Here is a 19,088-nt window from a genome sequence, read left to right on the forward strand (position 1 = left end):
CGATACCCCTCCTCAGTGCAGCACTCCGTGAAGAATGGGCTGCATTCCCCTAGAAACGTTTCAGTGCCTGACTGAAAGTATGCCTGCGAGGGTGGAAGCTGTCATCAAGACTAAGGGTGGACCAGCATCATATTTAATTCCAGCATCGCCGATGGAGGGCGAAACAAAGTTGTAAGTCATTTCCAGCCAGGTGTCCGGATACTTTCGGCAGATAGTGTAGCACAGTTTCTTCGTTCATCTACTTCGTAACCCCCCATTACTATATTACATTTATCGCAACTATCCTTCCTGCTACATCTCTTTACTTTCGCTTTTCCTTGATTTACTCTCAGTTACGATTGTGCAGTGCCTCTCTATTGTAGCATGGTGCAGCGAATACAGTGAGAGTCCACTAAGTACGTTAAATTAGTACTTTTAAAATCAGATTCAGGCTTGCCTAACCAGCGAACTAAAGACTCGTGGCGGCGGACGAATTATTCGAGTCCTAAATTGATTAATTCTGCAATATCGCAGGACGGTCAGTATTGAGAGAGGATACCCAGCCGTTAGTTTCAAATTTACGCCATGGATGTTTTCCACGGAACGACACGAGATTTCGCGGAACTTTCTCCCATTTCAGCAGTCCCAAACACTGGGTCGTCGCTTCTGACCGCTGCACAAGGGAGCTAACGGTCAATGCAGTTTTTGATAGGCTGGCTACACAGGCCTTTTCTTGGCGGTAGAAGCTTACTGTGTCGAAGGTTCCTTGACGACAAAAATGACAAGAGACGCCAAGATCGAATTCGGGACTAGGTGCCATCTTAGCGTCGGAGAGCTTGTTTTGTGCACCACTCGAGGAGATACAGATAGTTAGATTCACTTTTTTGTTTTATTTAAGATGATATCGGAATGGTTGTATGAAGTGCCGTGTTCCGAGCTTTCGTTACCTTTCATGCTAGTGATCGAAGTTCTCCATGCAAAATCTTGTACATGGCTGCACGTTCAGAGACCGTGAATAGTTACAATTGAAAGAAAACCAGCCCTCGGTCACTATTTTTAACAAATTGACCTGATTTCGATACTGCTAGGAGAGTCTTCCTCAACCTGCATCACGTAAGTAACGAGCAGCCCTTAGTGGCTCGCCATCACTGTTTTCTTTTCTTAAATATCTTTGTCACTAATGCCCTTTCGGAATATTTATTATCTTATAAATAACATATAAGTACTGCCAGTCTTTCCGTACTTACAGTCTATCATACATTTTAGTAATAATTCTGTGACCATGTTAGAGTATGTAGACCATTCTTTGTTTTAAATTATGAGGAAGACACCCCTAGCAGTATCGAAACCAGGTTAATTTGTTAAAAATAGTGACAGAGGGCTGATTTTCTTTCAATTGTAAAGTTCTCCATGTTTTCTCTCCTCGCTCTCGTATTTCAAGATCTGGACCGTCTTAATTCACTACTTTTCATGTGAATTAATGTTTTGTATTCATATTAGAGCCCTGGTCTTCATGAATTTATAGTTATACCTTTGTATCAGGCAACCTCCCCAATTTATTATGTATCACTAGGGAAACAATATAGCAGGCTTTACCAGAACAGCCGAATTTTCTCTTTTCTGTGGCTTCCCTCTGTTTTCCTACCCATTACGTTAATTAACCATCAACTGAACCCCTGTCCGATGAGGATTCGTTCGGTGCCAGCCACGGTCGGGACAGCAGCCCACAGGTAGATGAATGACAGGCCTCACTACTTGCAGAAAAACTGACTCGCCTGCACAAGCATCTCTCCAAACGAACATTCAATAGTGTTCACTCCGTCCTCTGCGGCAACCAACAACCGCCACACTATTCTCTTCTTGGCACAGAGGAGCGTTAAACAGGTCCTGTACTCCACTTTCATGGTGTATAGCAATGCCATTAATGAATCTGATCATTGACATTCTCACTACCTGAATTTTAATCTCGCTTTCGGCAACTTCACTGGTGCATAAATAACAGTCTTTACAACTGAGAGCAGTTGCTAAAGAATCTGGAGACTGGTGCTTACTGACAAATGACGCCAATGCGCGAGTACTATTGTTGGGCGAGAGAGCAGGTGTTTGGCGAGAGCGGAGGGAATTGTAAACTTACCCCGGCCCGGCCCGGGACGGTGACGTAATTAGCACGGAAGCCGCGCGGCGCTGCGCCGGTTGCCGCTATTCAGGCGCGGGCCGCGCCTGCTGCCGACAAGAGGCGACGCGTAATCGATAAGTCCTTAGCGGCGTTCCTCACCCCCACCCCCACGGCCGCCTCCACTACCGCCGCCGCCGCCCCCGTAATTGCCTGTCAACTTTTGTCAGCATCTGACAACGCCTCGCGGTACAAATGGAAACTCTGACGCCGTAACAGGCGCCTTGCTGAGCCCGTCGACGCTGACGCCGCCGTCCCGTCAAGATCTGACGTGGCGGATCGCGGGACGCCCTGCCAGCTAAAAGTTTCCCCAGCGCGGTGCATATATATTGTACGTATTTCGTCTTACGTGAGACCCGGCCCCACGTTAGCGTTTCCATAACGTTCAGCGGCAATACCAGAGGTGCACAAGAAACTCAACTTTTCGATGTAGAGTGGCAGCGAACATATTTCATCTTGATCGTGGATGTCAGCGCTGCTGTTTTGCTTTTTTATATGTTTATCAGGTTCCGTTGGACCACGTGGCGTGTATCTACTAGAACCGATCACGAAACGTGTCAGCGCATACTTCGTAGAATGCTGATTAGAAAATTTATAAACCAAGAATCAAACAGTCATTGAAATTTAAATTGGAGGGGACAGAAAGGAAAGCAAAGGTACTATTGATGTCAGATGCATCGAGACTTTGTGCGGAATCAGCTGCGGACACCGCAAATTAATGTAATTAAAGAATTATAAGAAATGTAAAAATAGAGAATACGAAAAAGTAAGACATTAGAAAGAAAGAATCTCAGCTACTGAGAGGAACTCCTTTGCACAGTAAAAGAAGCTACCGTAAGGAAACCTTCCAACTTGGATTTTAATTCTTTGGGTTAATCACACAAATACTGCAGCTCTGGAGGAAGCTTAAGGGAAAATGAAACCTGGTGAACTGTGCACGCCTTCCTGTGATTTGATCAAGGAAGTGTTATCCAAGTGTATACAGCTTTTCCGTCTAGTGTCCACTTAATGGATGTTGCAGTTCATTCCTGGTAGCACGTCCCCCTCAACAAGAAATTCCGTGATGGTATATATGTACAGCAACTGCTCACTCTGAATGCCGAAACCCCTGAAGAACGACCTACCCGAAGTTCACTATCTGGCACCGCAGATCAATCTGAACGCCTCTCTTTATGTTACGAATTACCTTGTGAGATACGGCCTTCTGGTCGAATACCATCTGCACTAATAAGTCTGTTCCACCGTGCCGAGAGTGTCCGTTAAGTATTGCTATCGTTTCAAAAAACCGTTAACTTAGAATCTGTTAGAGATAGAGAAACGTGGTTAATTGTAAAACGTTTACCACCTGTCGAAGTTTTATTCCTTTGTTCTTTGCTGTTGACTTAGTTCGCATCAGAATTCTGAGAGACATGGAGAAGGCTCACAGTGCCATCTGGTACGCACGATCTAAAATCAGTTACTTTGGTACTGTAGAACAGTATGAAAGAGCATCACCAGCAGAAATAATGATATGGAGATGGTTCAAAAATTTTTGAGACACAGCCAGTGTCAAAAACTTTCCCCGGAGGGGCTGTCCTCCTCTGTACGAAGAACGTGTTGACAGTGAAAGCTGTATTTCAATGCAACCCGTACAAGTCAATGCGTTATGCATCACGTGAATTGGAGGAAGAAACTTGAACGGTCCAAGCATTGTAGTCAAATGGTTATTCTGTGCGGTATGCGCAAGCGTGTTCCGTGTTGGTCACCATAGATGCTGTCAATGACTATCCGGGATTGCGCCAGCTGAAAGCTGAGGTGACGTTCTACATTTCGCTCTCTCCTGATGTCATGCCTTTAAACTTCCTTTTGTGTGTTTACGTCAAGAATCGCGTGATCACAAAAGCAATCAGTACTCTGCTATGCTTCGTGTGTAATTTTGAGTTTAATGTTTAGAAATATTTAAACTTGCTATGTTATTAGTTTTTTAAATAATAAAAAATGAAATAAGGTTAGTATATGTACAAGTTAATATTATGATAACAAGACCTGTCGTAGTACAGGGTTTGGACAAAAATATGGAAACACCACGAGAAATCCCTACTTTAACGTAAATTTAGGTTCAAGGGAAACTTTGAATCTAAAGAAATATTACTTAGCTATGAAGTGAAAGCAACAATACCGAGATGTGTTGAGATAAATCCTCATGTTCCTAATATCTGCCTGCGACAAATTCCTTCTGCCCGCGTCTGTATAAACACGCTGCATCACTGGTCCAGTGTCATTTCGTCCAAATAGCATTATAAGCAAACGACTACCAACGAACAGATGTCCATCGCCAACAGGGTTCTTGTGGTAACAATGAGCTTGGTTCACACAACAGCCTCTTACATAGCTAGCTCATTTTCAACGATGGTGTTGTTGCTTGGGTACGCTATGGTACAGATGGTCAGTCCTTGAAATAACCGCCTGATGGACATTTTTGCCGCGCTGGCAGCCCGCAGGTGGCGCCTTGCTGGAGGTTTGTCAGGCGACTGATTACAGTGTATCGAGTGAAAGTGTTTCACGTGCAATTGCAAAATACAAGTATTCTATTCGCCAATGAGTGTTCATGTATGATTCATATCTGCCTACAGGATCAGTGCATGCTGTAAGAACAATATTTCAAGACGAATTTCCTGATGTTATGGTCCCTATTCGGGGATTAATAAAGAAATTTCATGAAATGGAAAGTGTACTTGACAAGAACCATAGACCACAACGTGCATCACTAACAGACCAAAATCTCGATAACTCTGGGCTGCTCTGTAAAGGTCTCCTAGAAAATGAGTTCGACGCGTTTTTCAGAAAATTGGAATTTCCTGTGAGTCTGTTCAAACGGCTACGAAGTTACTGCAGTTGCAGACCTATAAAATGACTGGAGTGCAAAACCTGAAGCTGGCCCTGGGAAAAGATTTCGGTTTTGTGAGTGGATTTTGAATATGGTGCACGAAATTGACACTCATCTATCTTGGTTTTTGGACGAATCATAGTTTCATTTAAGTGGATACGTTAAGTTCCGAAATAACCGTTGCTGGAGTTCTGAAAAGCCTAACGTCACACACGAAGCTCCCCTGCCTGATTAAAAAATTGGAGGGTAGTTCGCTATTAGCGGTGAGAGAATAATAGGCCCAATAACAGCCTCTATTTCTTTTCAGGAAAGAATTAACAGCGAAAGATATACGAAAAAAAATTTAGCTTTTTGTTGCCAATTAACTGATACAGGGCGTGGTTTAATAATCTTACAGCATGACTCTGTCGTGGCACGTACAGCCCACTTCTCATTACAGGAAATTTGTGACGTGTTTGAAGACAGGATTATCACCAACATCATATGGCCTCGTCTTTACCCTGATTTTGCACCCTGTGATTTTTATTTCTTTGGCATTAAAAGAGAAAGTGTATATATCAAATCAGAGGGAACTGTAAGGAGCAGTTTTCTAAGCAAATGTCAGAAATGCTTGAACAGCAAAGAGAGGCAGTTCCAGCAGCTCCTTGCTTAATTAACGTAGTTTAGTAACTTTTTTTGTTATGTATGTTAGGAACAACTTTCGCTACAAGTCGTGCTATATTTATTGCGGATCTCCTGTCACCCACGCCGCCGGTATAGCAGCCGGCCTCACCAGCCGGCCGCCGGTTCATCACCCGGTAGTATTTGAAAGGTCGGCGAGTTGGTGCTGAAGCAAATACGCTACTTGACTGAAGGCTTTTGACATTTGCCTGTTTCTGCCAGTGATGGGATGGCGAGGCGCGGCGACTCGAGCGCACCGAGAATTCCTCGAGCCTCTAGTTCTCAAGTAATTCCCGAGAAGCTCACGAGAAACGGCTCGGCGGCGTGTGCCGCTGCGCGCCAGTTGGCTGCGACAACATACGCCGCGCCGCTGTTGTTTTATGTATAGAATGCCGCCGCCGCTCGCTGTGCTCGTAACTACTATGTCTCAGGAATCATTCGAGTAAAGTTGTTATTCAAATCAATATGGACACTCGAAAATGAACGTCATGGTGTTGGCAATACTTTACGGAGGATGGAGATAACGTTACTTGCAACATTTGTCGTAAAAATCGCCGTAGTGTGTCAAAAAATACAACGGGCACGATTAGACCTCTTAAACTGCACAATTTATGGAGCAATAAAACGCCAACGACCGAAGATACAGAGGCTCATTCTTCCAATAGTGCGAGGCAAACAAAATATCCATTTACGTATGGTACAAAAGGTGAATTCCGTGCAAAAGTTCGGATAGTGTCCGATGCGGTACGCCACGCTTAAAAAACATTGATTTTTGAATCGTACTCCGATAACATACAACATACCCCGGAATCAAACCTATACTATCCTAGCTTTTGCACGATACGATATGTAATTTTATTGGACTAGTTGTCGAGCATAACGTATCCTGTTGCAGGAGCACTGATCTAAATCTTACGTTTCTCTTCAAAGAGGGAAGTAAACGGCAACAACAGCTAGATGAAGCACTAGTGGCCATGGTAACAGACGATTTTCAACCGCTTTCAATCGTCGAGGACACTGGTTTTCGACGTTTTGTTTCACTGTTGGACCCAAAATACTCGATACCAAATCAAAAAAAGTTTCGCCTCGTGATTGAGGACGATTACCATAAACAGAAAGAGGCTGTAAACGTGGCCGTGGAAGACTCTACTTGTGTTTCTTTAACGACCGACATTTGGACATCACTCAATAGAGAGGCATATATTGCTGTAACTGGTCATTTCATTAACACTAATTGGTGCCAGAAAGCTTTAGCTCTCGAGACATTCCGTTTCTCGGAAAAGCATACAGCTCTAAATATTAGTGAGGCGTTAAGTAACGTGATTTCAAAATGGAACATTGGAAACAAAGTTTTAGGCATCACAACTGACAACGCCTGTAACATGACGGCAGCCTTACAATTTATTCACAGTGGCAACATAGATATGCTACATGTGCCTTGTTTAGCACAAATCATCAATTTAGTTGTGAAAAGTTCTTTGAACAGCAACAGTGAGCTCTGCATAATGCGGGAAAAGGCCAGAAAAATTGGTAGCTATTTTAAAACAAGTTGCAATGCTAATGAAAAACTCCATGAGATCCAGGATCTAATGAAAAAACCTGTTCATAAATAGATTCAGGAAACCGAAACCCGAGGGAACAGTACGTTTTATATGCTACAACGTCTATTGGAGCCAAAGGAATGCATTGCAGCCTGTTTATCATCTTTGTATTCAGGTGTAGAGAACCTCACACCTGACGAGTGGCGAATTTTGAGCGAATGTTTATGTGTACTGGAGCCATTCGAAGTGGTAACAAGTGAAATCTCAACTGAACTATACCTCTCTTTCGTAAGCTATTCCAATAATCAGACAGCTAATCCTAACCGTATGCAATGGGAAGTGGGCTACCACGACAGCGCAAGAGTTACAGCAACATCTGCACAACCCAGTAATAGCCCGGCTAAGATGAATAGAAACAAAGTACACGCCGTTGCCACAGTTCTCGACCCAAGATTCAAAACGTTACTATTTACGAATCCCATTCATTGAAAACATGCCGTTGCAACCCTAATTGCAGAGTGCACAAATGTGGTACAGACCGTACGATCTACTCATTCGGCTACTAACGACACAAGCCACAAGTACCATTTCGTACAAAACGCCCGTAGTTCCTTATGGGCTTCTTTCGATGAAGTGGTTTCCAATAAAAATCTAATGAAAAGCGGTTGTGATAGCATAGACCTGGAGGTACAACGATGTTTAGAACTGTACCTACAACGCACTGATAATCCTTTACACTACTGGAAAAAAATGAAAACAGTTACCCAGGTCTAGCAGTCGTGGCAAAAAAATATCTTGAAATACCTGCAACGTCTGTTCCCAGTGAAAGAATATTTGCGGAAACAGGACTACTTATAAACAAACAAAGAAGCAGACTAAAAGGCGAATTGGTTAATAAAATCATATTTGTAAACAATATTAGGCGGCAGTGCAGCAATGGGATGTAAAAATGCCTTCTGCTGAACAACTTTCGTTTCCTTTCTTTCTTCAGTAAGTAAACGCACGTACGCAGTTTCTGTATATAAAAGGCTATAGCACTTCTCTTTTAAGTTTAGCATGCATGCATACATGCAGAATGTACAAGGTAATTTATTTTGTAAGAACAAAGCTTCTGTTTCATGCGAATTGTGTGCTTTGTTTTAAACAACAGTTCTATGATTTTTGTCTTATGAGACATATACTAATACTTCACTACACATTAATAACGGTAGTACATTTGATATCAATCATAGAATTTCAAAGTTTTCCGTGCACGTACGTACGACGAGTACAACCGCCGCAGCTCAGTGCTGCGTGTACTGAAGGTTTGCGCAATTTCTCAGAGAGCGCAGCAATGTCAACTTCTCGAGCGTACCCGAGACAATCTCGAGAAATAGCCTTCGCGTCGCGCGTGTCTCGAGCGCGATCATAGCCCATCCCTAGTTTCAGCACCCTGGCGACTGGGAGAGTCACGTCAGTGGAGGAAGAAGGCAAAGAATAGTCTTTTGTATACATGAGTCCGTACCCTCTGTGAATATTTTGAAGGATTGATTTTCCTGCATAAGCTCCTGTTATTTCATGCTTCTGCCGCTAGCTAATTTCACCCCTACGGGTAGTTGCAGGCTACCTCTGATGCTTTTGCTATTTGCTAATTTCGCCACCTTGTGCATTTTGATTCTACCTCATTTTATTTTGAGACTTTGACCATGTAATGTGTAGTTTTATTTGAAAGGTAAAACTAACATATTTTAATGTGGTGTACTCTGGCACAAAATCCTCGCCGGCCGTTGTGGCCGAGCGGTTCTAGGCGCTTCAGTCCGGAACCGCGCTGCTGCTACGGTCGCAGGTTCGAATCCTGTGTCGGGCATGGATGTGTGTGATGTCCTTAGGTTAGTTAGGTTTAAGTAGTTCTAAGTGCTAGGCGACTGATGACCACAGATGTTAAGTCCCATAGTGCTCAGAGCCATTTGAACCACAAAATCCTCACAATCGCAGTATTTTTCTGTTTTTGCATAAGGATTTCATATCTGTTAGCGTTGTGCCTGTTACCACAATGAACATAAGAAACCTTTATTAAGGACATTATTAGATGGAGATTCCAGCACAAAAATATGTGGAAGATATTATGATACTACGTTTTTTTCACTGTGATATCTGATTTCAAGAATATAAACAATATAAGCAGGAAAGAAAACAAGATGAAACGTATTTGCAATTTTGCTGCACCAAGCTTCAGTTGGTACAACCTGCTGTGTAAATTAAAAAGCCGGCCGCGGTGGTCTCGCGGTTCTAGGCGTGCAGTCCGGAACCGTGCGACTACTACGGTCGCAGGTTCGAATCCTGCCTCGGGCATGGATGTGTGTGATGTCCTTAGGTTGGTTAGGTTTAAGTAGTTCTAAGTTCTAGGGGACTGATGACCACAGCAGTTGAGTCCCATAGTGCTCAGAGCCAATTTTTAAATTAAAAAGCGATAAACAAGAAAGCTGTCAATAATGATGTTATGGGAACAGTAGTGCCTCATTTTAATAAGCCTGCATAAAGTTAATATATTTTTCAGTGTGCTTACAAAAAGAAGAGAAAGAAAGAAAAATTAAGCTAATAGGGTAGCGAAGGGAGGCGCAGTCTTGGCGATTCTGATATGAGCGCTGATTCACATCGACATGCTCGGAGAGTCCTTGCAGTGCTGTCCACGAGGTTCGTCGAGACGTTGCAGTTGAAGTCTGCCGTACTCTTTGATGGTGGCCCCTCTGAGGTCATTCAGCGTGTGACAAATATCCCCGCGAAGATGCAATGCAAGTTTCAACTGGTCTCTAGGATACTCAAACGGGTTCGTGTCATTAACTACCACAAAGCATTTCATTCGGTTTATTCCTGCGTCCGTGAGCATTTTATTCACGAATAGCGCGCGTGCGCGCGCGTGTGTGTGTGATGTGCTCGTGCTCGTGCATTGTCTTCTTGGAAGGACAGAATGTTGACTGTAGAGATGCACAGTAGATTTAAAGATTCTGTTCTGACGCTGAAATCATCTCAAAATTTTCACCGCTATTGAAACCATGGACCTCCATGTCTGTTCGTCTCCGCTCTCTTCTACGATGACCGTTGGACCTTAGACAATGCATGCACTCGCTTGTGAAGAGAAACCACCGCAGTTGATCCATGTTGCATTACAGGTGCGTCCATGCCATATTCTTCGAGTGCCATGATATTTGGAGGTCTGGTGCTAGTGTTCCCAATGGAATCTACAGGCCACATTGATCGTGTGAAATGCGATTAATAATTTGTGTAGACACAGCCCTCCCAGTTTCTTACGAGAAAAGGGCATTACATTCCGTTGCATTCTTGCCCTAAAACTACGAGCCGTAATACCTATATATTGTTTACAAGCTGGGGTTGTTGACCGTCGAAAACCACTACAATGGTGAGCGTTGATGTTTGGTGTCTGACGATGGCTGCTGAATACTCCAGTGACATCACTGTTGTGTACATAAATTTGGTGGGTAACTTCCTGCGCTGACAAAGTTTCGTGCGTTAATGGTATAAAACGTGCACGCGCTAACAGTGAAATTTCTAGGCATGCCGGCAGACTGAACAGGGTACGGAATTCGCATTTTACCGTCCACGATTGGACACTTTGCGCGCTCTGTTGAACTCCTCAGTGAATACTGTTTCAGTTTCACCTCCATTAAGTAGTGATTTGCTATGATTAGCCGAAAAATGAGAATGAGATATCTGAACAAAATAACACAAAATAAGGAATTCATAATAGTGTGACAAATTATTTTTGGTTCATGATGCGATTTAAGGTTATGTCCATGAGCAACAAATTGCGATGATCTATTTTATTTAAGACCTCACTGACTCGAAATATTTTTAGAACGAGAACATTAAAGTAGCGTTCCAAAACCTGGCTTTTATATTTTATGGTGTCAACTGAGTACAGCGTTTGCAAGCTGAGTTCAATAGAACCGTACACTATGATTTTAGTGTCACAGAAAACAAGTTACATACCGAATTAAAATACTACCTTTCCATGCAAATATCCTGTGATAAACAACATATAGCATTAGTGACGGAGCAAAATTAATGTGTGCAAGTATTCTAAACAAAACAAACAAAAAAAAAAAGAGGAAAGTAGTGTGTAACATTCCGTCGACCCGATATCATTACGAACGGATCACAAGCTCAGGAAAGGAAATGGGCCATATCCTTTCTAAAGATCCGTCTCGAAATATTCCTTCATTTGCCTTAAGCGGTTACGGGAAACTCTGGAAAATTTATATTAGTAAGGCATTTGAACCATTGCCCTCTGGGATGAGAGCACCGCGGCTCTTTGATTGGTAGGAATAAATTTAGGTTTGTCTTTGACAGAATTAAACACATTTACGTGAGATATACTGCACTGAAATGGAAATAGCACGAAAACGGCAGTCTTCATATTACTACCTCCAACCTGAATGACTGGTGAAATACGAAAGCAGACTAACCGATACACAGGTCCCGTTACATTTATAAGCGAAAAGTTAAGTTTATAAACTCCGCTGACCTACTTTTATTCATTTCATTCGACATTAGCAAATCGGTTTTGTTTCTGTTTCGCTTACTCGCATTTGGCTCACTGTCATTCTACAAAGTTTAATTAACTAGACCAAGATTTAAAGTAAGCTGTATAACTGAATTACATTGCTCTAAGTTGTGCGTAGATTATTGTCTTCCTTTCAGAATCTCAGTTTTGGTACACAAGTGAAACAGGAACTTGTTAATGCGTGTGCCGTCAAAATCTTGACAGATAAAGCTAACTTTGTGCTATGCTGCATATATCATTGTAGAGTGTTGAGTGTACAGTACATAAAGTTAAACGTGTGCTTGATGTGCACACACATAGGACCTTCACACTCGATACATTGTAGCTACCGTTGTGTGGAAGCAACGAAGTCTGCTCAAATTAAATTATAAATCCGCCACTGCATATCTGCAGCGTAATGGACTTTTATTGAAGGAATCCGTCTTCTAAAGAACCAAGGAAATCATACGATTCTGTCTTTCAGTAATAAGACATCGTCTGTACTACCTGAACGGGCTAATGGTGGAAACTTAGCAGGTGCTGAGAAGGTCGTAGCGCTTTTATATTCAGTTTGTAATCTTCACGTGAGAATGCCTTAGAATGTTTAATGTTTCAAATTGTACCCGTTTCTAGAAAGAAGTCAATCAATATGGAGTCCCTTCGGAAAATACCAGCTACCGGTGCATTATTCCACAGGGTCGAGTTGATTTTTTACCGTTAGTTCTACCACATTGTAGCAATTCCTAGGCATTCTAAATATTGCCCTAAAAGGTTACTGCTAGATCTTAAGGTAGGTATCATGTGGTATTGAAATGTCACAGTGTTATTTTTGCTTCAATCAGTACCTAGGAACGCTGGTAGATGGCTGAACAGCACCTGTTAACAGCTCAACTGATACCTGGTTTCGAATATTAAAATCTTCTCATACAAATGATATGAATTTAACAGTTACTAAGTGTAACTAGTGTGCTGTGATTGCCCGATTGGTGTAATTATTTCGCTTGAGAAATATTCGTGAAGCCTCGTATTTTACATGCCATTACAAGTAATTTGTACAATTTGAATCTATGTAAGCAAATGTCTGATGGCATCGTGTCCCGGTCACTTAATTAATCTAAACCCTCTGTTCTTGCGGTCTTCTTGGCCTATAAAGAAACGTTTCTGTTACGTCATGTACTACAGCGTCAGTCAGCAGCACAGGAAGAATGGTTCAAATGGCTCTGAGCACTATGGGACTTAACTTCTGAGTTCATCAGTCCCCTAGTACTTAGAACTACATAAACCTAACTAACCTAAGGTCATCACACACATCCATGCCCGAGGCAGGATTCGAACCTGCGAACGTAGCGGTCGCACGGTTCCAGCGCCTAGAACCGCTCGGCCACACCGGCCGACCTTCATTTGTCTATCAGGAAGTTCAGAAACTTAAGGACATGCAAAACAGCTTGAAAAAACTCCGAACGTGCTTGGACTTACTCAGGGTTAGAACCAGGAATCGTTCTTATCGAATGTAATGTGGAGCGGTAGAATTCAGTGCATAGGAACCGTGCAGACGAAGTTACTTTTAATACACAAAGTAAGGCTCATCTGACAAAATTTCACGGTGGTCGTTATTACTTTACGAGGCTATAGCCAGGAAGAAGCGTTGGCTTCTTGTGGCTTGGAACAGACGCTGTAGCAGCTCTAATCTCTCTCAAGTGATGCTCTCCCTTCGCTTATCCAAACTGTAAAGATCTCTGTCGTCAATGATTTCCACAGACCTCAGTATGACAATATAACCAAACTCTGCCAGGATGAACTCGTTCTGTCGGTCCACGAACCTAACATCTTAACAGCTACTGAGCATTTTCTAACGTCCTTACCGTCACTGGTTCTATATATACACTGCTGGCCATTAAAATTGCTACACCAAGAAGAAATGCATTTGATAAACGGGTATTCATTGGACTAATACATTATACTACAACTCACATGTGATTACATTTACACGCAGTATGGGTGTATAAATCCTGAGAAATCAGTACACAGAACAACCACCTCTGGCCGTAATAACGGCCTTGATACGCCTGGGTATTGAGTCAAACAGAGCTTGGATGGCGTGTACAAGTACAGCTGCCCATGCAGCTTCATCACGATACCACAGTTCATCAAGAGTAGTGACTGGCGTATTGTGACGAGCCAGTTGCTCGGCCACCATTCAAAAGACGTTTTCAATTCGTGGTAGATCTGAAGAATGTGCTGGCCAGGGCAGCAGTCGAACATTTTCTGTATCCAGAAAGGCCCGTACAGGAGCTACAACATGCGGTCGTGTATTATCTTGCTGAAATTAACGGTTTCGCAGGGATCGAATGAAGGGTAGAGCCACGAGTCGTAACACACCTGAAATGTAGCGTCCACTGTTCAAAGTGCCTTCAATGCGAACAAGAGGTAACCGAGACGTGTAAACAATGGCACCCCGTAGCATCACGCCGGGTGATACGCCAGTATTCCAATGACGAATACACGCTTCCTATGTGCGTTCACGGCGATGTCACCAAACACGGATGCGACCATCATAATGCTGAAAACAGAACCTGGATTCCTCCGAAATAAATGACGATTTGCCATTCGTGCACCATCGCAGACGCTCCTGTCTGTGATGCAGCGTAAAGGGTAACCGCAGGCATGGACTCCGAGCTGATAGTCCAGGCTGCTGCAAACGTCGTCGAACTGTTCGTGCAGATGGTTGTTGTCTTGCAAACGTCCCCATCTGTTGACTCAGGGATCGAGACGTGGCTGCACGATCCGTTACAGCCATACGGATAAGATGCCTATCATCTCGACTGTTAGTGATACGAGTCCATTGGGATCCAGCACGGCGTTCCGTATTACCCTGCTAAACCTACCGATTCCATATTCTGTAACAGTCATTGGATCTCGACCAACGCGAGCAGCAATGTCGTGATACGATAAACAGCAATCCCGATAGGCTACAATCCGACCTTTATCAAAATCGGAAACGTAATGGTACGAATTTCTCCTCCTTACACGAGGCATCACAACAACGTTTCACCAGGCAACGCCGGTCAACTGCTCTTTGTGTATGAGAAACCGGTTGGAAACTTTCCTCATGTCATCACGTTTTAGGTATCGCCACAGGCGCGAACCTTGTGTGAATGCTCTGAAAAGCTAATCATTTACTTACCACTACATCTTTTTCCTGTCGGTTAATTTCCGCGTCTGTAGCACGTCATCTTCGTGGTGTAGCAATTTTAATGGCCGGTAGTGTAATTAACTTCTCTAATGATGTCTGCGAGGAGATTAATAATGTCGACTATGGACGGTAGGAATTTCAGTCAGAAAATGTAATGCGCACCAGAGGACACGAAATTAAGTCTACTCCTAGTTAAGGCGTTACTCTATCTCTCTTTCGTCGGCAAGTACACTATCCGAATGGGATGGAAATCGGTAGATGTGATGTGCATGTACAGACAAACAAATGAATACAATGTCAGACGAATTGGTTGACTTATTCAAGAGAGAGAGAGCTTTACATATTGAGCAAGTCAGTGACGCGTTAGTCCACCTCTGGCCCGTAAGCACGCAGTTATTCTGCTTGGTATTCATTTATAGAATTGTAGGACTTCCTCTGCTGAATTAGGTGGGTAAATCACATAACTAATGAGGAGGTATTGAATAGAATTGGGGATAAGAGGAGTTTGTGGCACAACTTGACAAGTAGAAGGGACCGGTTGGTAGGACATGTTCTGAGGCATCAAGGGATCACAAATTTAGCATTGGAGGGCAGCGTGGAGGGTAAAAATCGTAGGGGGAGACCAAGAGTTGAATACGCTAAGCAGATTCAGAAGGATGTAGGTTGCAGTAAGTACTGGGAGATGAAGAAGCTTGCACAGGATAGAGTAGCATGGAGGGCTGCATCAAACCAGTCTCGGGACTGAAGACTACAACAACAACAACAGGACTTCCTCCTGCGAATACCGTACGAGTTTCTGTCCAGATGGTTGCAGGGCCTTGCTGAAGACCACAACAATAACAGGAATTCCTCCTGCGAATACCGTACGAGGTTCTGTCCAGATGGTTGCAGGGCCTTGCTGAAGACCACAACAACAACAGGAATTCCTCCTGCGAATACCGTACGAGGTTCTGTCCAGGTGGTTGCAGGGCCTTGCTGAAGACCACAACAACAACAGGAATTCCTCCTGCGAATACCGTACGAGGTTCTGTCCAGATGGTTGCAGGGCCATGCTGAAGACCACAACAACAACAGGAATTCCTCCTGCGAATACCGTTCGAGGTTCTGTCCAGATGGTTACAGGGCCTTGCCCGTAATGCTCCAAACATTCTCAGTTGGGGGAGAGATCCAGCGACCTTACAGGCCAAGGTAGGTTTTGGTAACAACGAGGACATGAATTTATTGCTGAAACGTAAGCATGGGATGGCTTGCCGTTAATTGCTACAAAATGGTGCGTAGAATATCGTCGAAGTACCGCTGTGGTGTAAGGAAGCCACAGGTATGTGACAAGGGGGTGCTGCTATGAAAAGAAGTGGCACCCCAGAGCGGTACCCCTCGCTGTCGGCTCGTGTAGGGGGCGATAGATCGGTATGCCACCACTGTCTGGGGGTCTCTAGGCATGTCATCAGGCTGGAATATCATTGACTGGAGTAGAATTGTCTTCAGTGATCAGTACCGCATTTAACTGAGGTCTGAAGACCAGCGAAGACGTGTCTAGGGACGTCCAAGACAGCGCTGGGATACCAACGTATCGCCTGTCACGTGCTGCCCGGCGACTAGGAGTGACGGTCTGGGAATGGAGTTTTTTTCATAGCAAGACCCCTTTGGTACACTTCAGTAGCACCCTTACAGCACAGCAGTACGTCGACGATGTTCTACGCCTCGCTTCGTTGCCTGCCAAACCCTACTTTGTCCTGCAAGGTCGCTACATCTCTCCCAACAGAGAACGTTTGGAGCATTTTGGGCAGGGCCCTTAAATCAACTCGGCATTTTGGTTATCTAACACTAATTGGACAGAATTTGGCATGATCCCTCTCAGAAAACCCAGGAACTCTGTACATCAATGCCAAACCTAATGATGGCTAGCATAACGGCCAGAGATGAAACAACGCTGAATTCACCTGCTCAATTTGTGAAGCTCTTTCTCTTGAACCAGTGTAACCTCCCAACAGCAAAAATATTTATTTAGCATTCACATTCAGTGTAACCTCCCAACAGTTTATTATTCCGTAATCTCGCAATAATAATGCGACTAACCTCTCAATAAAATTGAGGCTTACCTATAACCTTTCAATAATTAACTGTGAATTTAAACTGGTAAATTTTGGACTTCAGCAGTGCTGCGTCATGGCCCTCAAAGATCATTCTGAATAAATTGAAAATTCTTACCTCAATTTACGCCTAAATATCTGCTCCTATAAGAAATATTTTTGGCACAGCCCAATGCAATGCTGGCCGCTAGATTTGTCATGTATAAAAGAAAACGACTGATTTTTCTTTACGATAATCGGGATGACCAAGGATTGCAGAAATTAATAAATTCTTTAAATTCAGACGAATGATTGTCAAAAAGTTAATTTTATAAAAAGGATTATTATTAAAAGATTTTTTGAAACATTTACGTGGAACTTGATATAACAATAGTACAAATTCTCCTGTAATAAACTACATATGAGCGTGGCCGCTTTTGCCTTATATTACATCGCTCAGGCACCGCCATCGCTCCCCAGCGACCGCCCCAGACAACTCCATACACATGACTGCTAACTACTACTTACTCATACTGACACTGCTCTTACTGCAGCCAACACTACTCTCTGGTCTGAGATTCTCTTATAGCTTACATATCACAGGCAGCGCGTGAGCAATCCATTGAAATTACATCTGATCGAGTGCACTATCAATATACCTACATCTACATCCATATCCGCACGCCACCTGACGGTGTGTGGTGGAGGGTACCTTGAGTACCTCTATCGGGTCTCCCTTCTTTTCCAGTCTCGTATTGTTCGTGGAAAGAAGGATTGTCGGTATGCCTCTGTATGGGCTCTAATCTCTCTGATTGTATTGTCAGGGTGAAGACTGATACGGGTCTAATAAAAAAAAGCTGTGTCCCACTGCTGCCTGATCGCCAAAGGCTGGGTTGGTGCTCATGCCGCACCAGCCCCTCTCGCAACCCCATTTAGAAGAGAAGCGATTTTGGTCTTCGGGCACCTATTCCTTAGTCATGGACCTCTTACACCAGTAATGCAATTTTTCGGATTTTTACCGTTTGTCTGTTTACGTACATCATATCTACTGATTTCCTCCCATTCGGATAATTCCTTCATGGTGTGTCGTTTTCTATTTCCTTTTGTTCCATTTCTTTCTTGTTTTGAGTTTTATTCGTTCTCTATTCACCCTCTGCGCAACCCTTCCAGTAGCAACATTACCAATGTACGATAGACACAGTACAGGAGGTTAAGTGCCTGTTTCCCCTCCGTGTTGCAGGGGTGGTGGGCGTGACGATTACGGACATGCGCGTCCCCTCCGAGGTGCGCAACGGCTCGACGGCGGCGGTGGTGCTGGACTGCGAGTACTCGCTGCGGCCCGAGGAGCAGGGCGCCGACTCCGGGCTGGTGGTCAAGTGGTTCTTCAACAACAGCCCCGAGCCGGTCTACCAGTGGATTCCCGGCCAGAAGCCGCAGGACCTGGGAATCCTGCGCGGCCGCCTCAAGCTGGCGCACCGCGCCTCCACCAGCCACGCCAGCATGCACCGCGCGCTCTACATCGTCAGGCCGACCACCGAGCTCAGCGGCGAGTACCGCTGCTCCGTCTCCACCTTCAAGGACGAGGACTTCATGACCAAGAAGATGATTGTCTACGGTTAGCACCAAACAGTTTTTCCGCTAATAGACCGTAGCCTTTTCTCCGTCAGTTCCACGTACGAGGGTCGCTGAATGAGTAAGATGGCAAGTCCGTGTGCTTTGTTGCCAATACTGGACATTATAAGAAACAAAACTGATTTTTCTCTGTCGGGTACATTCATACGAAAAAAGAAAACCATATTTCCTATTGATAAATACAAAAAAAAAAAAAAAAAAAAAAAAACTAAAACCTTCGAATGATACCACAGCAAACATTGCAGTTTCGTCTCACTGTAATCTTGAATAACACATCGTTTATGAAACAATAGGCCCTCCTCGTAACTGTAGACACTTTTCAATGCTGTCAGGCGTATTCCTTACCAGATTGCCCAGATAGGCCTTTGGGGTATTGTCCCATGCCTACACAGCGTCCTCTATGATGTCCTGTGGCCTTTGACGGGTTAAGACCAT

At 43.8% G+C, this 19,088-nt stretch overlaps 1 protein-coding gene across 2 annotated transcripts in view; it reads left to right on the forward strand.

The window, feature by feature from the left end:
• The window catches only part of LOC126259427 (selection and upkeep of intraepithelial T-cells protein 6-like), a 475,400-nt gene that overhangs the window by 310,340 nt on the left and 145,972 nt on the right, over positions 1–19,088 (forward strand). For both annotated transcript variants that reach the window (XM_049956225.1, XM_049956226.1), the window contains exon 2: positions 18,262–18,636. In XM_049956225.1, coding sequence (XP_049812182.1) covers positions 18,262–18,636 — 375 coding nt within the window. The remainder of the gene's footprint in view (positions 1–18,261; positions 18,637–19,088) is intronic.

This window comes from Schistocerca nitens, chromosome 5, assembly GCF_023898315.1.
Source record: "Schistocerca nitens isolate TAMUIC-IGC-003100 chromosome 5, iqSchNite1.1, whole genome shotgun sequence".
Taxonomy (NCBI): Eukaryota; Metazoa; Arthropoda; class Insecta; order Orthoptera; family Acrididae; genus Schistocerca; species Schistocerca nitens.